The sequence below is a fragment of the Pteropus medius genome, unplaced genomic scaffold, assembly GCF_902729225.1.
Source record: "Pteropus medius unplaced genomic scaffold, Ma_sr-lr_union100, whole genome shotgun sequence".
NCBI lineage: Eukaryota > Metazoa > Chordata > Mammalia > Chiroptera > Pteropodidae > Pteropus > Pteropus medius.
The window spans coordinates 314,049-332,939 of NW_024340692.1; the positions used below are offsets into that span (position 1 = coordinate 314,049).

At 35.2% G+C, this 18,891-nt stretch overlaps 1 protein-coding gene across 3 annotated transcripts in view; it reads right to left on the bottom strand.

The window, feature by feature from the left end:
* The window catches only part of FOCAD (focadhesin), a 262,544-nt gene that overhangs the window by 87,974 nt on the left and 155,679 nt on the right, over positions 1–18,891 (bottom strand). For 2 of the 3 annotated variants that reach the window (XM_039868697.1, XM_039868772.1), the window contains exons 16-19: positions 15,497–15,631; positions 11,825–11,875; positions 11,028–11,111; positions 4,227–4,365 (exon numbers count right to left, since the gene is read on the bottom strand). In XM_039868697.1, coding sequence (XP_039724631.1) covers positions 4,227–4,365; positions 11,028–11,111; positions 11,825–11,875; positions 15,497–15,631 — 409 coding nt within the window. The remainder of the gene's footprint in view (positions 1–4,226; positions 4,366–11,027; positions 11,112–11,824; positions 11,876–15,496; positions 15,632–18,891) is intronic. The other variant, XM_039868837.1, reaches the window with a different exon arrangement.

Genomic DNA, 18,891 nt, shown 5'->3' on the forward strand with positions numbered 1-18,891 from the left:
ACACACACATACACACACACACACAACTTAGCCTATTTCATGTCAAACTTCACAAAGTAAAAGACTCTTGATTTTCATCCTTTTCAGTCTTCTCCAAATCAGAACATGACACCTAGCTATTCAAGGTTAAATATTTAGTCATTCTTAATTTTCCTCTTTCCCATACTCCTTATATGGACTCCATTAGCAATTCCTTCTAGATCTACCTTCAAAAATATATCCCAAATACCTCCATTTCTCTCCATTTTCACTTTACTAGCCAAGTCATTATCTCCTTGCTTCATCATCTGGACTAATTTAAAAACTAGTTTCTTGGTTTCTCCTCCTCATGGCCACCCCTACAAACCACCCTCTACCCAGAAGCCAGAATTTTATATCATTCCCCTCCCTAACATCTTCCAATAGATGTTCACTGTACACAGAATAACATCAACACTTCTGGCAATCATCGAGGCTTTCTACAATCTGGCCTCTAATTCTCCCTCTAACCTCATCTCTAACCACCCGCCCTCCTTTCTAGCTATGGTAAAGGCACACTTTCATGTGGCCTTTTTCTCATTCCTCAATAACACAAAGTTCATAACTAAGCCAGGGCCACCGCACTTGCTATTCCTTCTACCTTGTCCCAGATTTCCATTTGAATGTCTCCTTCTTGACATTTAGGTATTTTCAGAGTGGGCTTTTATGACTATCGGTCTGTAGCAATATCAGTACAATTATTAAAAAGCAAAGTATTAGTTCATTATTTATTTGCTTGTCTTCCTTCTAATTAATCTCAAGATATTTATTGCTTGACATTTTTACTTATTATAAGGTAACACTGAAATGTGGGATCAGGAGACAATAGGATACCCAAACAAAATAGTCAAGTGTTATTTTCCTAAGGACCACTAGAGGTTGCCCAATGCAGAAACAAAAACAACAAAAACATTAAAACTAAACAAATATGGAAAAGAAAAAAAGGAATCACTGCATGTGCCTCTTATTATAGGATCAAAAAGGAAGGATCCACCTAACTAAATTGGAATTTCATTTTGAAGGGCTCTAAAAGTCTTCTTTAAACGATCATGATAAAATTAAAGGCAATAAGTGCTCACTGAGGCATCTATTATGTGCTCAGTTCTGTCATTCTTATATAGAAGCTTCATAAATGCACCCAAGCTTCTACATTCAAAGCCCAAGAGAACACTTGTGTGGGATGCTCTTCATTTACACCTCTAGATCTACCCTCTACCCTCTCAACCCTGCTCTGTGCTCCAGAAAAATAATTGTTCACAATTGCATCAACAGGTTCCCTTGTCCTCTGGCTTCATCCAATGGACACTGGCAAGAGGTCAGACAGTGGAACAGAATGAGGTTAGGGCATGTATTCTCCAGACAACCACCTGCAGGATTGCCATAGGGTGCCTGCAACCCTCTTATGAAAGCCCTGGCTTCCTGTAGGCAGCCCTATTTATGACACAGATGCTCTTATTCTCCTAACTGCTACCTCCCCTTACCTCTTCAGGTTGAGGAACATTAACCACTCTGGGATGATTCATCACAGCTTATAAATTTCCTTTAACCTTGACAACATAACTGTAAATATTCTCTTTATTAAACTCTCAAATACTCTATCTGAATGTGCCTTTCCTCTCAAGACCCTAATCAATACATCATCTAAATGAAAGAAAATGAGGAACATTCGATTGCAGGCCATATATCCGAATACCTGCATTCACATGCACATGTATGACTGCTTCAAGTCGAATATGAGTATAGACTTTTCAGAATGTAGCTAGAATCGTCTGTTTGTGAGGACAGAGGAGGTATGATGAAAGGTAATTTTATGTTTTCTCAGAAGGTGTCCTATTATGGCAAAAGATGATATATTTCAAGAGATAAGTACACATCTGCACGTAGACTTACCCGTGACTTGAAACTTGTCTACTTGTCAAGCTGTTGAGAGAACTAAGGATTCTCAAATAACTCCAGCCCTGAGCATAGTTTAAATGAGGGTAAGACAACATGAGTGCAATTGATATATAGAGTACCATCTTCCTCAGCCACTAAGCTAGCAAGTAGGACTTTTCCCCCATTGTTCTTGAGGCTTGCCCTAGTCTCTTCCTTCCAGATGACCAGGTGAGAATTTGAAAAGAGCTGAAGATATGTAGGACACAGCATTAGAAATAAATTTTTAAAACAACTGAAATGTGCTTCAACAGGTGAGTGGATAAAATAACTGTGGTACATCTTACAATGAAATACTAGTCAGTAATAAAAAACAAGAATTCATACAGACAACCTTTTGGATGGATTCAAAGACATTATGCTGAGTGGGGGAAAAAAAAAAAGCTAATCTCCCAAATTTATATACTGTATGAAAAAAAAAAACCTAGTAAAATCCAAATAGATTTATAGTTAACAGTATTGTACCAATGTGAATTTCTTGGTTTTAATAATGAACTAAGGTTATGCGAGATGTTACCAATGGGAGCAATGGGGTAAAAGCTCACAGATACTCTCTAAACTGCTTTTGCAACATCTTATAAGTCTAAATTAAAAAAAAAAAACCATTAAATCAATACCAGTAACACTCCTGTTTAAAATAATGCAAATTACCAGATTTACTTTATTGCTGCTTTTGTGTTTACTTGAAAGGAAATAAGAGGAGAAAAGCGCCAGGATTCATTTACATTCAGTGCAATCCGGTTTTCTGCCTACTGTACTTAGAGATCTAATATATGTCACTGTCTTGAACCTTTTAAGGTAAACATTCCTAAGGTTGGTACTTTTTCCTAGTTCATTTTTGAGTTCCCAGTAATTCCTGGAAAAGCGAGGCACAGAAAAATGAAGAAATTTGCCCATGGTGACATGGTCTGCCATGAACAGATAGTATCTAGACCACCCATTTTACTCCTACTGAATTTTCTCAAACAGATACAGTTGTTGCTCTCAAGTCCTCCCTTCTTTCTCAAGGAAAGCCACCAATAATCATCAAGTACAAATCACGTAGTGGAGCTAGTTAACGGCCGCCACGGCACTGCACAGACTGGGAGGACAGAAACCACAGCATGCAAGTGTATATTCCCCCTCCTCCTTCTTCTCATACCACAAGCCTGGGGTGAGGGACTCACGTAAGAGGGAACAACGTCATTTAAAAAGCTCAAGAGGACTTTTAATTCTAAGGCTATTTTAGAACACAGGAGGAACTTTGGTAACTGAACGCATTTCCCTTCCTCAGACTCACTATAAACTGCAAGAAAGGTCCTAGACTCTGAGGTAGGAAGTGGGGAGGAACAGAAGAGAGGAACGGGGAACACATCTTTAAGGCCTGTTCTGGAGATCGAGAGAAAAGAAAAGGTGAACTCTTTGTCTAAGTTGTACCATTCAGTTTTCTCTAATGAAAGGAGGTGGGGATTTGGGAAAGGAGCTTTGTCTAGAAATAAATAATATATATTTGGCTGAATTCCTCGGGAATCTTCACATGGGATAAAACCAAGGGAAAACCTTTCAACATTACAGGCTAGTGAGATTATGATTGAGAAGATGAGATTTCTTGTGTTTATTGAACATAATTTTCAGAAATTAAATTTTTACACCCATAAATGTTCAGGGTAGAATTGGGACAGAACCAGTAATAGAGTCATGCTCCGGAAAATGTTGGCTAATGTTAAATTAGAATAATTAGATATAATTAGAATAAATTTTTTAAATGCCAAGGTCCTATACTATAAACTTTATGTCAACACTGAATGATCATATAATTTGATCTACTCTTAAAAGGCATTAATTTATAGTTCTCGAATATTGGTACCATCTTTGGAGTAATATGAAAGAATAAATTATAATGATGAAACTACCCAGTAAATCTTGAAAGAGTCTAATGATCTTTTCACTTAACTTATATAATAATGAACCATATTTGAATCATTGACTTAAAGTCACAATGAAAATTTGTCTTACAGAATAAATTTAGCATTTGAAATGAATTTTGGTTTTTCGGTAAAAATGATTATTTAAACTAATTTTCCTGTTCAATTTTATTCAACTCCAACATATTCAGTATATTTTGATACCATACTACCTCAAGCATTCCCTATAGAACAGATGGATAATTCTGCATTTCAAATAGAAAATAAGTATGTAAGATTAAAGCTGTAATATGTACACATCACAACGGAACACAACCAGCTAGGTAAAATCACTGAAAAATGCTAGCTTCCCTGCCACTAAATAAGAGTCACCTGGTAAAACCAAAGGAGCAGTGAGTGACAACAGTTTGAGATAACAAGAACCAGGAACTGAAAGATCCATATTCTTTTCGTCACCCTCATCATCTTCATCTTCATCTAGCTCATCAGGAATAGGGATTTCCGGTCTTATCTGAAATAACAGAGAAGGAGATACTAAAACATTATGTAAAATCTTTTCTTTGTCCTTTTTTATGTCAAGATTTAAAAATCAAGTTAAACTCATTGCTCTTTATGTCAAAAGACAATTAAAATTAATTTTTAAAATTCTATTCATTTTCAGATTAACTAAATATTAACCTCTAGTCATATTATTAGATATATCCCCAGATCCATGTAAAGAATTAATGATAATATAGTAAGAAAATCATCATAAATCAATGTAAGCAATGATTATTACGGAAAATTAGTAAAATTTTATATCATCAAACGATAAAATGCAAACACTGACACATTCAATATCTTGGATTTCCATGATTTACAATTAAATATTTGCCTTGTCTGAATACAATTTTTTTTTTAAATTTGTAATTCTAGTCATATGTCTATGACAAAGCTTAAATCTTCCAGTAGAATATATAGTAGAGATCATGAAAGGACAGAATGCTTTAGCTGATTTTTTTTCTTTTTTTGAGATTCGGCAATTTGTTGCTATAGAATATAAAAACAATAAAATCTGTAATTGGTAGCTACACTTTATTGTGTCTGATTTACAATTTGAAGATGTTGTGGTTCCTCTGTGATTAGTTAGGTTTGTTTGAACCAAAAATAAAAAATGTAAAAAGATTACCGCTATTGTAGTTTCCACAAATATAATGTCAAGCAATTAATTAAATTTTTAATACTTTCAATGATATACCATCATAATGCCCACATGGAGATAATTAAGCATTAGGGGAGGAAATCAAAATATATAAAAGTGGTTGCTATAACCATAAAGTGCCAGAACCCAGTCATTACCATTAGCCTGTCTCCCGGAGTTATTTTTAGAAATAATTAACAATTCCTGCAGACGGCCTTCATAGGTCCCCAAAGCACTGTTCCATTTAGGAACTGCACTGAGTCAGGATTCTTGCAGGGGGAATTTTAAAAAAAGAGGAAATGCTTTTCTTAAGTATAATAACCTCAAATCCAACGAAGCCTTTCAACCATAACTAGTGTTCTCTTCAATAGTGAGTGAAAGCGACCTGACTACCTGAGCACTTTCTAAGATTTCATTCTGTTTCAGTATTGAGTATCTAATTCTCAGAGGACTGAGACAGCCATAATTAGAGATAACAATAATGTAAGCTCCACACAGGGCATGATGGCATGTGTTGATATTGGTGCATACCAGGGAAACCCTGGCGTGTTTGCAAACCTCTTGGTTCTCACAAGCGGGCTTTTCCAAGTGTCTCTGGTTTGCTTACATACAAGGAAGTTGCCAGGTTTAGTATCATCAGGTATAATCTTAGAGACTCTAACCAGTCCTATTTGTCTAAAAAGTTTCAAAAAAGGAGTTGGTTCTGGGTCCATTTGCCTTGTTTCCTGACTTTTTACACATCATAGTATAAATTGAAAGTAATATTTGAAAAGCATACTGGGGAAACAGACAACAACGCCTACAGCTGGAGACTACATCAGAAACACGTTACCATGCCAGTCCATTGAAGCACTGGGAAGCTCTCATATATATCATATTCGCAACTGAAAGGAGACTTGGGAGGAGAGGGCAGAGATAAACAATTAAGCTAATACAAAAACTTAGAGGGATAGTGAGGATGTGGATAAATCAGAACCCTCATATTCTGCCGGTGTGAATGTAAAGCAATGCAGCCCCTTTGGAAAACAGTTTGGCAATTTCTCAAAAAGTTAAATGCAGTTATCATATACCCCAGCAATTCCACTTGTAGGTATATAACTGAGAGAAATGAAAATATATAATCACACAAGAACTTGCACACAAATATTCATGAATGTGAATGAATTATTCATAATAGTTAAAAAAAGGAAAGCAACTCAAATGCTTATCAACCGATGAATACAAAAATGAAATGTGGTGTATCTGTATAAGGGAATATTATTCTGTAATAAAAAAGTATGAAGTACAGACACACATTACACATGAATGAACCTTGAAAACATTATGCTAAGTGAAAGAAGTCACAAAAGACCACATATTATATGATTTCGTTATAGGAAAGGTTCAGGCAAGGCAAATTTATAGAGACAGAAAGTAGATTAATGGTTGCTTAGGGCTGGGAAAGGGTAATGGGAATTGACTGCTGATAAAACATTCTAAAATTAGATTGTGGTTGCACTGTGATTAGCTGCACAGCACTTTGAATTGTAAGCTTTAAATGGGTGAATTGTATGAAATATGAATTATGTCTCAATAAAGCTGTTTGAAAAGAAAGGAAGGAGGGAGGAAAGAGGGGAGGAAGGGAAGAAAAGAGGAAGGAAGAGAGGCTATAAGAAAGGCAAAGAAGAAAGGGGAAAGGGGAAACAGGGATTAGAGGTGTTAGCAGCACAAGCAGAAGAGTAAGAAGCAGAAGCGGAAGCTACCACCACCCTCAGAGGGACCTTAGCTGGTGTATTAATTATGCCAAACGATCAAATGCTTCTAATTCCAGAATTATTTAGTATGAAAGGGAGACAATTATTTCTGCACACATTTTAGCCTATCCAGTCTTTATGCTCCGTCAACCTAAATTACTTAAAATGAGTCATAACACCTAGGCCATCATCAGTATTTCTGAGAGCCACTATAGAAAGACCTACTAGGTGGAGAATAAAAAAAAAACCTAATCCACTCCTCCATCTTAAAGTGTCTAATTTCGCAATCACATAACTGAATGCCTATATTAATTTATCTGGTATATATCTAACAAACTACAGATGCACTGTAATTTAAGCATAGATGACACACTCTCCTAACTTATAATAGTATAATTACTCCTTCAATTTTATTTCTTCAAAGGTGAGTTGATTCTCCTGAACAAATTAGCACTTATTGTTAGACCTTGGTTCCACACATTTCTGTTCTCTGCTCATCTCTTAAAGAATTGATTGTTCCCTATGCTAGCGCCAGTCTTTTCTCTTGGTTTGTGTGCAACAACTAAATATGATCAATGTGTACAATGAGTACAGCTAAAGAAAATCAAGAGATCTCATATAAAAAAATACCCACTAAAATTATATAATTTTGGCAATTATATTACATTAGCTCCTGAAAGACCAGGGAAAACCACACAAATAATTAAAACACATGCACGAATACATACAACCATGCCCTTCCAATTACATCTAAGCTTTATTGAAGAAACTTAAAAAGCCAAACATAAAATGATAAACTACTTTTAAAATCTGCTTCCAATTGAATATTGGAAAGCTTATCATACAAAATGCCTCACTAAGGGTTCTGATTCAGATAACCTTTCAACCACCTTTGTGTGTGTGTGACCTATGAAAATCCAGGAGTTTGTATATAAACAAGATTTTATTTGGAACATGTCAAGTATGTGCATAAATTCATTTAAAAAGAGAAACAGCTTCTGATGAATGCAGTGACATTCACTTAAATCAAAGCCGAACAGTTTACACCATATTAATACCAACTCGGCATGCATAATGATTTCTTTTATATTACTCACTTCTAAAATTAACTCCGGAAATCAACAACACAATTTATCTTAAGATCTCTATAATAAAAATTTAATTTTTAAACAGCTGAATATTTTTAATGAACTTAAGTCAGAGAGAAGAGTCAATCTTCTACCTAAATGTTTTACCAGAAAAGCAATCCTCTACAGTTTTTTGTTTTTTGTTTTTTTTTGGTTTGGCTTTTTTTTTGTTTTTGTTTTTGTTTTCGGGGGGGTGGGGGCGCGGAGCACTAGAGATAAGGCGGAGGAGAAGGATAAATAGCTTAAAAGAACAAAGAAATATTAACTAAAAGTGAGAAAACATTTTTGTCTCTTTATTAACATTAGAATTAACAGGTCCTCAAAGAAGCCCCTGAACTTTTTTGACCAACTTTAAATGTTTAGATGTAGGCTAACTTTGCATGTTTCAAGTGATTAACAATATTTTTACAAATCAACGAAACATATGGATTCATCCAACATTCCCAGCTCATAAGATGGCCTAGCACTTAGTACATGTCCAATAAGTGATAATTAAACCAATGCATGTCTTGAGTGTCTCTCATCAATAATCTCACATAACTTTCTAATAACAAACCAATAACAAGAAAGATGAGTTCACGAATTTGGTATTCAAATTCCTAACTCACATGGTAGCTCATTCAGTGCTACTTTCAATGACATTTTCCATCTTACCTTAGATGTAATGTCTTATTCAACCCTCATTGTTTTTTTTTGTTTTTTTTGATGTCTGCCACTCCTCTAACACCTTTTGTCTACCAGCCTGTTAGCTTTCAATAAGTTTCATAGTTTTAAATTGATGTATCAATCAACGAGAAATCTTTCTTTAGTGAATCCAAAGAAGGATAGTGCTTACAAAAGTAGCTGCATTATAATCCACAAATGGAGTCAGGTTGGTAGGGATGCATTGTATCTGTTAAAAAAACTTTCTACTTGGAATTCATACTGTGCTCATTTAGAGGATTATTTCACAAGTTTCCAAAAGCAGAAAGAAAGAATGTGGGTGCACTCTCACCAAAAAAGTGTACAGGTAACCTTCAGTTTTGTGAGTAAATGAAATTGCCCTTGGTGCAGAATGAGTAATCTCTGACAACAAAGAACCTTAATTTTTATATTATAGAAGTCCATATCTGGTAGAGACTTTTGAAACAACTGAAAATAAGCTTTTACAGAAAATGAGCCTCAGTTTCAGATCACTGTCATAATCTACAAAACAGAGGGGTGGTGGGGAAGGAGCGGACTCGGTTGTCTCCTTAGCCTTTGAGGACTTTGGGGACTTGTTTGGGATAGGAACACATTGTCCACTTTCTGGACTTTCAGTCTTTAGGTATTCAAACATCCAAACTGAAAGTAAGTAATCAATAAAAAGAAGAACGCATGGTGCAGTCTTGGAAACAGCGATTATCTTTGAGGAGGCAGGATCTATATCAAAAGTGGTCATTAGAGGCAAACAGACTCCTTTGAAATCACTTTTGTCCCCTCACCTTAATCCAGCTGAGAATATCCACAATAGTGAACCACTACTTTTGGGAGCAAGTCATATTCCAGAAGGGGGTTAGGGCAGAAGAAAAGGTTGAAAAGCATGGCTAAAATACTCTGATGTTGAAAAACCCAAGTATGCACAGAAACTCCGATTTAGAGTCACTAACTTTTATGTCAGAAGGTATAAAGAGCTATTTATGACTATTCGAGGATCAGAGAATATAGAGAGTTAGCTTAAGAAAATATCTAATATTTACTGAGTAGAGCACTTATCTGAATATAAATTTCAACAAACATAATCAGAAGCTGGATATAAACCTAAAGTAGAAAAAAAATATAAACATAACAACATTTAGAAAGGGAGAGGCTAAATAGTCAACAGTATGTTAAAGCTATTTAATAAAAGCTATTATTCCAGCTGGGATATTTCAAGAATAATAGCTAAAAATAAAGGTTATTATGCTGTGACCTAAGTTAGCAATTGCTTATTATCTTCCCAGATGCTGCAACTAATCTATTGGTAGGAGTTTGCACACTAAATTTACACATGACTTTGGGTATTGCTAGTCACCACAGTACAGTCTGCAGTCTCATCTTTTTAAATTTTATGAGTCATAGAACACTTTTTCTTAAGGCTCCTCATTTGCGATAACTGCGTGACAAGCCAACCAATCTGTTTTTGCGTCCCCAATTACATGAGAAATCCTGCCTTCCTTAGGATCTGGCATTACAAGAGCCTGTCCTTCAGTCCTCCTTCTGTGGTGGCTCCTACTCAATTCAATGAACAAAAGTTGGCCTAGTTCATATCGGTGTCTGATCTATAAACTCAATCTAGAAGAAAGGGTCAACCCATTTTAATGCCTGAAGATGCCTAGAAAGTCATACCCAAACTTCTTGCCATTTGACCTCAAGGACAGATTCTGGGTAAAGTTACATATCACTTCTTCTAACACAATGTCTGCTTTACACTCTAAAAGCATTCAACAAACATTTCTATGCATTTGAATTAGTAGTAACATTGAAATAAGACACTTAACTCCAGGATATAACCTAATAATTTAAAGCTGGTTCTATTAGGTAGATACCAGAAAAATGTATATTTTTAGTTTAATGTAAATACTTAAATAATGTCACACTATGTGTTAACCCCTAAAAGATGGTGATACTTTCCTTATCAAGTTCTCTGGGGCTAACCTACACATCATTTCACACTAAACTAATAAACAGCAGATTTTTTCACATGGCATCTCAATTCTGTATCACAAACAAAGATCTCTGGCTACACAGGAAGCATAAACCTTAGTCTGTGCAGGCCATGCTTGAATTAGAAGTCCAAGATGGCGCACTAAAGTGCTTCCTATGGTGGCATAGATTTTCTGCAGCAATGGGCACCGGCATGCAGTCATACACTCGGACACCTTAAGGGGACTTCATGTGCACAACAGGTGTCTTCCGCCTGCTTCAAAGAAATTTAAATTCATTATCTGTGACTTCTAAGACCACTATAAACTTTTAGGGATTAAACAGATAATATAAATTCTTATCTTTCATAGACATGTCCAGAGTTACATATACATCCATCAGGTATGAATCTCCTGAGGGAGGGGCGGTACAAATAAAGTTGTAAAACACAGCAGTAAAGAGAGATCAGTGAGAAAGCAGAAAGGCCTACCTGCTCAGGTAGATGAAGAATGGTGTGCTCTCCGGCACTAAAGTGTGCCAGAGATTTATATGCAGCATTTGCTATAACTGGGTCCTAGGTGGGGTAAAAGTAAAACAAAAGAGACAATATTTATTAAACATCAACTCTGAAGGAAGAAAATCTTCCCTCACCAACCTCAAAGTTCTACTGTCAGTGCTTTGGAAACGGTATTCAAACCTTGCTTACACTGTCCCAAAGCACTGGCCAGAGGTATCAGAAGTACTCAATTTTTATCCTAGTTTGGATACTAAACATCAAGTAACTCACAATCACTCAGGCCCCCATTAGGCAGTATGATTTAATGGAAGGTGCATGTGATAGGCCTGGAATTGGATTCTGATGCTCCAGAAACTAATGGGGAAAGTGAGCATCTGGAATCTTTCGCTCATGAGTTGACTATAACATCACCAACATCCTTTTCTCTATACTCCTAGATTAGAAACAACATCTAAAAAATGGACAGGAGTTTTGCTTGTTTAATACGTTTGTTGGTGGTGGAGGGACAAAGCAGGAAAGGTGAAGGGCCATGAAAAATATGAGACAATGGCAATAAATACCAGCTTCACAAAGTAATAAGTATACTTAATGGTGCGAACATATTAACAAGCATAAACTGAGAATATTTAAAACCTAAATTTGTTAATAGTCATAATTATTTCAAAATCAAGAAATTATTTCAAAGGAGTTATATTTTTCATTCTAAGAATCTTATTTGACAGTTCTTTGCAAGCTTGGTTCTGTTCTGCTGACACCCCTTATGACAGTACCTTGCTTTGAGTGTGAGTCCAGAGGAAGCTGAGGACTTGAACTTTAAAATTCTGAAACATCAACAAATATCAGAATAAATTTTTAAGGCAAAGATAAAATGAAGAATAAACAATCTAAAGTAGCAAATAGTGGAAATTAAATCACTTTAGAAATTATACCACTACTAATTGACTTATTCTGTATTTACCCATCATTCATAAAATGAAAATACTTAGAAACAGACTCATCATTTAAACACATGGATATTTTAAACATAATTAGATTATAAGATTAATAAATTTACAAACTCAACTGTTTCCTACTGACCTCTCAAGTCCTAGTACAAATGTACCCCTCTCTTTCATGCCACTCTTCCTGACCCCTTACCCCGAAGAGAGTTCTGTCCTCTCCAAGTGGCCATATGACACATGGAGTACTTTAGTATCTAGTATGATTAACTGTGTGCATGTGGTTAACTCTCTACTAGGTTGTACGTTCCTTAGGGCAGTGACTGGCTTTTTAATTTAAAGGCCTAGACCACAAAGCCCAGAACATAAAGAATACAAAACCCAGTTCCTCAAATGCCAAATATTTAATGAATAATTGAGCATAAGTCATTTATCTTCCAACACTCAATGTCTTCTTCATTTAAGCCACATCCAACTTCTTGTACTTCTAAATCATTTAAGGTTCTTCTGTATTTCCTTGCCTTCGCATATTCTATTCCCCAATTTCCAATGGGAAGCAATATTTTAGAAATTCTTCAGGATCATAGTGTAATAACACCAACTAAATAAGGTTGCCTTAAATTCCTCCTAAGAATCCTGGTTACTTCCCACCACAGTCTCGTAGCCCTTTGATTAATGTTACTCATCAAATATTATTACAATTATTACTGCTTATGCCTACTTTCTTTACCAACCTTAGAGCTTTTGGAAGGCAGGGAATGACAATTTGATATAATGGAAAAATAAAGGCTATGGAGCTAGAAAGTCTTGGATTTAGACACCAGCTTTCAATTAGAAACTACAGTATTGATCAAGTTACTTGTTTGGCATGTAGCAGATACTCAATAAATATTTGTTTAATGAATGGGTGGACTTTTTGAATCCTCAATTCTTCAGCTATAAAATAGAAAATAATACATTTCTATCAGATATTAGAGCTAATTGGTATAAAGAAGCAAGAAGAGTGCTAGAGTATAACAGGTACTTTAAAATAGTATCTATTATTATTTATTAGTATCTATAAGGCCTAGTATAGTTTTAATAAACATATTTTGAATCATGAATAAATGTACCAACACTCTGCAAAGCAATTCAGAAAATACACTAATTGAAACATGGGCTCTATTTTCAACAAGCTTATAATTTAATGAGGAAAATATATGCGTGTGTGTATATACACACACACACACACACACACTACAGGAATATATATATATTTATTTCTATTTTATACTACAGGAATATATATAGAATAGAAATAAAATAGAATATATATATATATATATTCCTGTAGTATAAAATAGAAATAAATGTTCTTAGAAAAGTATAGATAAAAAAAACTTTGGCAGGAATAGACTCTTGGTTGAAGAAAAATTCTCAAAGGATGAAATGAGTTAAACCGATTCTTTACATCCTAAAACAGATTTTAAAATTAGAGGTCAAAAAGAAAGTAATTCTAGACCAAGAGAACATGAACAAAGGAAAAGAAATAGAAAAGTTTGGAGGCAGATAAAGAAACTATAAGCAGTTCAGTTTTCCCGGAGTGCAAGAGGCAGAAAAGCAGAGTGAGGCCAGATTGTAAAGGCCTTACTGATTAGATATAAAGGGGTTGGACTTCATTTTAGGCACACACAAGGCCCTGAGATGACTAGGGGATAGCAATGATATACAAAATGCTTTGGAAAAATTACACTGAACTCTGGCTTAAATCCAAACAAACTCTAAGCAGTTAACAGAAAACAAATTATTTAAACACACACAGGGAAGGACAGATGGAGAAAGCAAAGAAATGAAATGAGAGGGAGGAGATGGGGAGTAAGAAGGGGAGAGAGAGAGAGGGACACAGAAAGAGAAACAGAGAGAGGTCTTCCTCTACATTTCTCTACTTCTGCTTCCAAGTAGACTATGGTCACTGAAGGGAAGAAACAGATGAATGGAACGGCCCCAAAGCAGTCTATCTGAACAAAAGAGCAATCGTTATATTAATATAAGCATGAAGATAAACCAAAATAAAGTTACAGTGGAAAGAATGTAAAATCTGAAGAGGAAAAAACACCTAATCCAAAAGACAATTTACAGCCACTAGTAAGCAAACATAAGAAACCCACATATTTCATATATTAATCTGTAATAAAAGCTAAATAACTCAAAGTACAAGCAATCCAAGGTATATGAGTTCAGTCCTTGAAGACAGAAAATAAACATATACAACATGTCCTTTGGTTTTTAGTCTTAGTTTTTTCTCAGTAGCCCGGCAGACCTTCTGATAACATAAAGGTATGTAAAAGTGAATAGAAGCTGTATATACTCTCAGAGTTTCAAACTGATTCTTTTTTAATACCTTAAAACAAAAGTCCAAATGTGGGCATAAACTCACAATACCCTGTATTGGTTCAATCCTGTATTCAACAACTACTTACTAAATATGTATTATGTGCCAGGCACTGTGCTAGGTATTATATCCTTAGTAAGAACAAATTTTATTTTATTCACTGTGTGTAGTTAGGAAAATTAGAAGTATTATCCTATAATCCTGTCCTATCATGTGATCTAAAACATAAAAGAGACTATTCCTGGAATCTGACAGAGGAGTAGTTTGTTAGTCTGTGAAGCACTGAATCAAACTAAAAGTCCACTAAGACTTCGAGTGAAAATCAATTTCTGCTCTTTGAAGGAAAAGAAAAAAGGGAACATGGCTACAAAAGTGGAGACAAATGAATTTGCCACCCTCTTGATTTCACTCAAAGAAGAAATAGTGATAAAAATGTTAAGCAGGAATATATGAATCTTTTAGCAAAGCATCTTTCACCAAGTTTTTCAATTCATTACAATGACAAACACTGAGTAGTTTATAAAATTATTTTCCTCTTCTAAGATGGCTTGATTTTATAATCATTCTCACTGAAGAGTACAGATGAAGATGATATACATATATGTACACACACACACACACACACACACACACACACACACACACCACCCACAGAGGAAGGGAGGGAAGGAGAAAGGGAAGGAGGGAGAGGATGTGAACATGTAAAAATCAAATCTCTATAGCAAAACACAGATGACAATATGTCTGCAACTACTGGGAGAGTCTGCCTGCTTTTGTTAAAATCTTTGTACACTATTTAACAGTGAAAACACCAATGAAATGAATTTAAACTGTTGGCCTTGTGAATTCTATAATTTTAGAAACACTATTTTTAACATACTGACTTTTTAAAATTTCGACTCTACTCTCAGAATAAAAACTTGGTATTCTTTATGTAAATAAGTCTTAAAGACGCAGAATTGATAAGGGTGGATACCCTCCCACACCTAGAGTCCATAAATATATCACTATGTTCTCAGAACAAAAAGTGCTAAAGGATTTTTAGCAAAGGATACAAATATTTTTTCTAAAAGTTATTCTAAAGCACATGTCTTCTCAGTGTAGAAACAATTTATTGAGCTCCAAACACATACCTCATATTCAGCTGTATTGACTGTTAAGGAAGGAACCAGAGAAAACAGTTCACTGAGGGTCTTCAAAATGAGAGGTCTTGTATCACAACTCAGCTTTGGAGAGAGAGCATTCCAAGTGGAGCGAATACAAACAACCTGTGAGGCAAATAAAAAGTCAATGCCTAACAAAATCCCAACTCTTGTGACGCCATCAGCAAAAGCACTTTCTTTCCTTATAAGGAAACTTAAGAAAAGAACAAGACCATTCCTAGAAGATATGATAAAGTATCACCCCTCAAAAGAAATTATTTAAACCAATATAAACTGTTGTTAAAGAAGATCCAGCCTGCCTCTCACGATTGCTTTTTTTACCACTTTATTTTGGTTAACCAAGAAAATAAAACTAACTCGCCACCCACCCCAACACACACACTTGCACAGACAATAAATTCAAATATATGGTAATGGAAGGAGATTTGACTTTAAAAATAAATAAATAAAGATAAAGTTCGGGTCTCTACCAAAAAAAAATCTACTTATAAAAAAAAATAAACTCCAGATTAGGTACATACATTGTTGAGGAACCAGTCCCTGAAACAAAGAATGGTAAGATAATGCTAGGACATTTCTAAAGCCAGGTATCCACAGTTCTTATAGTTTTTCAGCCCTGCTCAAACTACATAACCACTCTAACAAATTTTTAAAGGAGGTAAGAGAATAATTATATTATTTAAAATAATAATTTAAGACTTTTTTAGTCACTTCAGATTTTTTAAGAGGTTAAGTGATAAAATCTAAAGCCCAACCAAAATTCTATTTTTAACTTGATCCGATTTCCTTAAACCAAGTATTCTTAGTTCACTTCAATATCTGGTTTTATGGATAGGCAAATGTCTTCTTAACTTCAACTCCAACTATAAAAGATGATTTCTTCACTTTTGATATTTTACTAAAAATTTAAAACTCGGGCAGAAATAGTACCAACACAGATCAATTAGACAGAGTTTAACAAGGGTTAATTTTCTAAAATACTCCAATCTCATCTCTTAAGCTTGAATTAACATACACAATTTATCTCCATTTACATACATAAACTATTTAGAGAAGCTACATGAGGTAGTCGGTAAAAATATGTCAAAAATAAATGAATAACATATATGTAAGGACATAGATTAAGGAAAAGCTCAAAGAAGACAGAAGAAAGAGTATTTCAGAAAACTTGCATTCAGTACTTTTGCTCTTATGTTCTACTTTCCTTGAAAGAGCAGAAAAATGTTCTTAGACTTGGGATCCACTCAAAATTTGGATTCCATTAACATATACTAAGGGCAGTATTATGTGCCAGGCATGATAATAGGCAAATTTACACAAAGAAGTAGCTCTAATGTAAATTAGTGTTGAAATTTTTTTAAAAAGTTCTTAAAAGCTTTCAACATCAAGTATATACCCAGAGTAGTATACAAAAGGAACAATAAAATATAAAACATAATCTAACCCTTCAAAGAACTTAGCACCCTGTTGAAAGCGAAATGTATATAATTCTAAATTACTGGAAAACCATAAGGTATAGGATTAGATTTTGAATTAAGTTCGACAGAAAATAGTTTCAAGAAGAATCTAGGAAGGAAAGATATGTCAGTGGATGGGAGTCATCAGAGAGGGTACAAGAGGCAGTAAGTCTTAAGATGGGACTCGAAGGAGGAATGGACAAAACCAGGCAGATAATCCATAAGGAAATGGAAAACAAAAGTCAAAACATACACGAAAAGGATGCTGTAGGCACCAAAAGCATTAGTACTAGTGAGGAGAGGCTCATGGATCAGAGAGTACCTGGAATATCAAAGCAGTGTGAATGAGAACCAAAAAGAAAAGGCAGCCTCTAGAGATTTCTGAATTGAGGAATAAATAAAATTAAAATGCTACCTTTGAAAGATTCATCTGGTAGTCTTATAGCCAAAGTCAAAGCAGTCATCTACCTCTTTCTCTCCAATTCCTATAACATAAACATCCTAAAAAGTTTTCTAAAGATCTTATGCTCAGTATACCCACTAATTGTCCATGCTTTCTCCTCACCTTAAATGCCTATCCAACTTCAATCTATGTTGTTTCAAGACCCGGGTCAAATCTCACTTCCACAATTAAGTTTTCTCTTATGATTCAAGCCCTCATTTTATCCTTTTCTTTCCTCCAATTTCTAACACTTAAAACTCTGTATCGCCCAATTTAGCATTTAATTGTATACTGTCTAATATTGTTCACTCTTTTCGTGAATGCGAGTTGTCTCATCAACTAGATATTAAGTTTTTTTTTTTTAAAGACAATGACCACGTCTTACAGTTCTCATTCCTCACTACCTAGCGCAGTAATAAGTATATAACAGATTATCAGTACTTAACTACTGATGGTACTGGAACCTGAGCAGTGATAAATATGAGGTAGAGAGTAAAGAATTAAAAGAACTTGGAGAACAAGGCAGACCACGTTGGAGCCAAGCCTAGCTGATAAGGACATGCGGCTTGCCATTTTCGCCAACATGCGGGGCGTGTCTTTCTTCCTGCTTGTCATTTTCTATTATGTGACAGTCAACAATCCCAAGAAGCAGAAATTTAAGTAGCGCTTTCTCTGCCCCAGGGTTCCAGGGCATAGTCTGAGGCAAGATGGAGGGAGTGAGGGGCCTTCGCTCTTCACTTCATCCCTTCTATCCATCACAACATAAAAAGCAACTACACCTGGATTTTTCCAAACTTTAATTTCCACAAAGTCTTCCTTAACCCTATGGAGCAAGAAGCTGCCACTGAGTAGGGCCCAGTATAAGGGCTGCTTCCTTTTCTACTCCCCTCTGCAGCACTATAAAAAATATAGATTTAGAAAAAAGAAGGACTTGGAGAATAAATTGGAAAGTGGAATACTTTGAACCAAGAGATCTGGGTGAATAAAAAGCAACATTAAAAAAGGAGGGAAAACTGGAAAAAGGAGCACATTTGCAGGAGATGGGGGCTGAATAACTCTGTTTGAGATGTGTTTAATTTGAAATGATGGAAAGACATCCAGAGAGAAATATCCTGCAGGCAAGAGGAAAAAAGGACTAAAACTCAGACATGAGATTGGTCAACAACAGCTTTGTTATTTGAACATTTCTATAAATCAAAATACCAGGAGGAAGTATGACCTCCCAGATGATCTGATGCATTTTTCAGATCAACAAAAAAAGATCTCTGGCCACCAATTTCAGAAGTACAAAAAGGTTCTTGCCCTTCCCAAGGGTGCTGGGTGGGGAGTGAGGCTATATCCTCCAAGTATTTTCAAGAGCTTACAAAAAATTTTTTTAAAAGTCTACTTCCTACTAAGTTTAAAAACTAATGTGTGAAATGGTATTATACATATAGACCATGAGAAAATATTCTAGAATCCCAGCC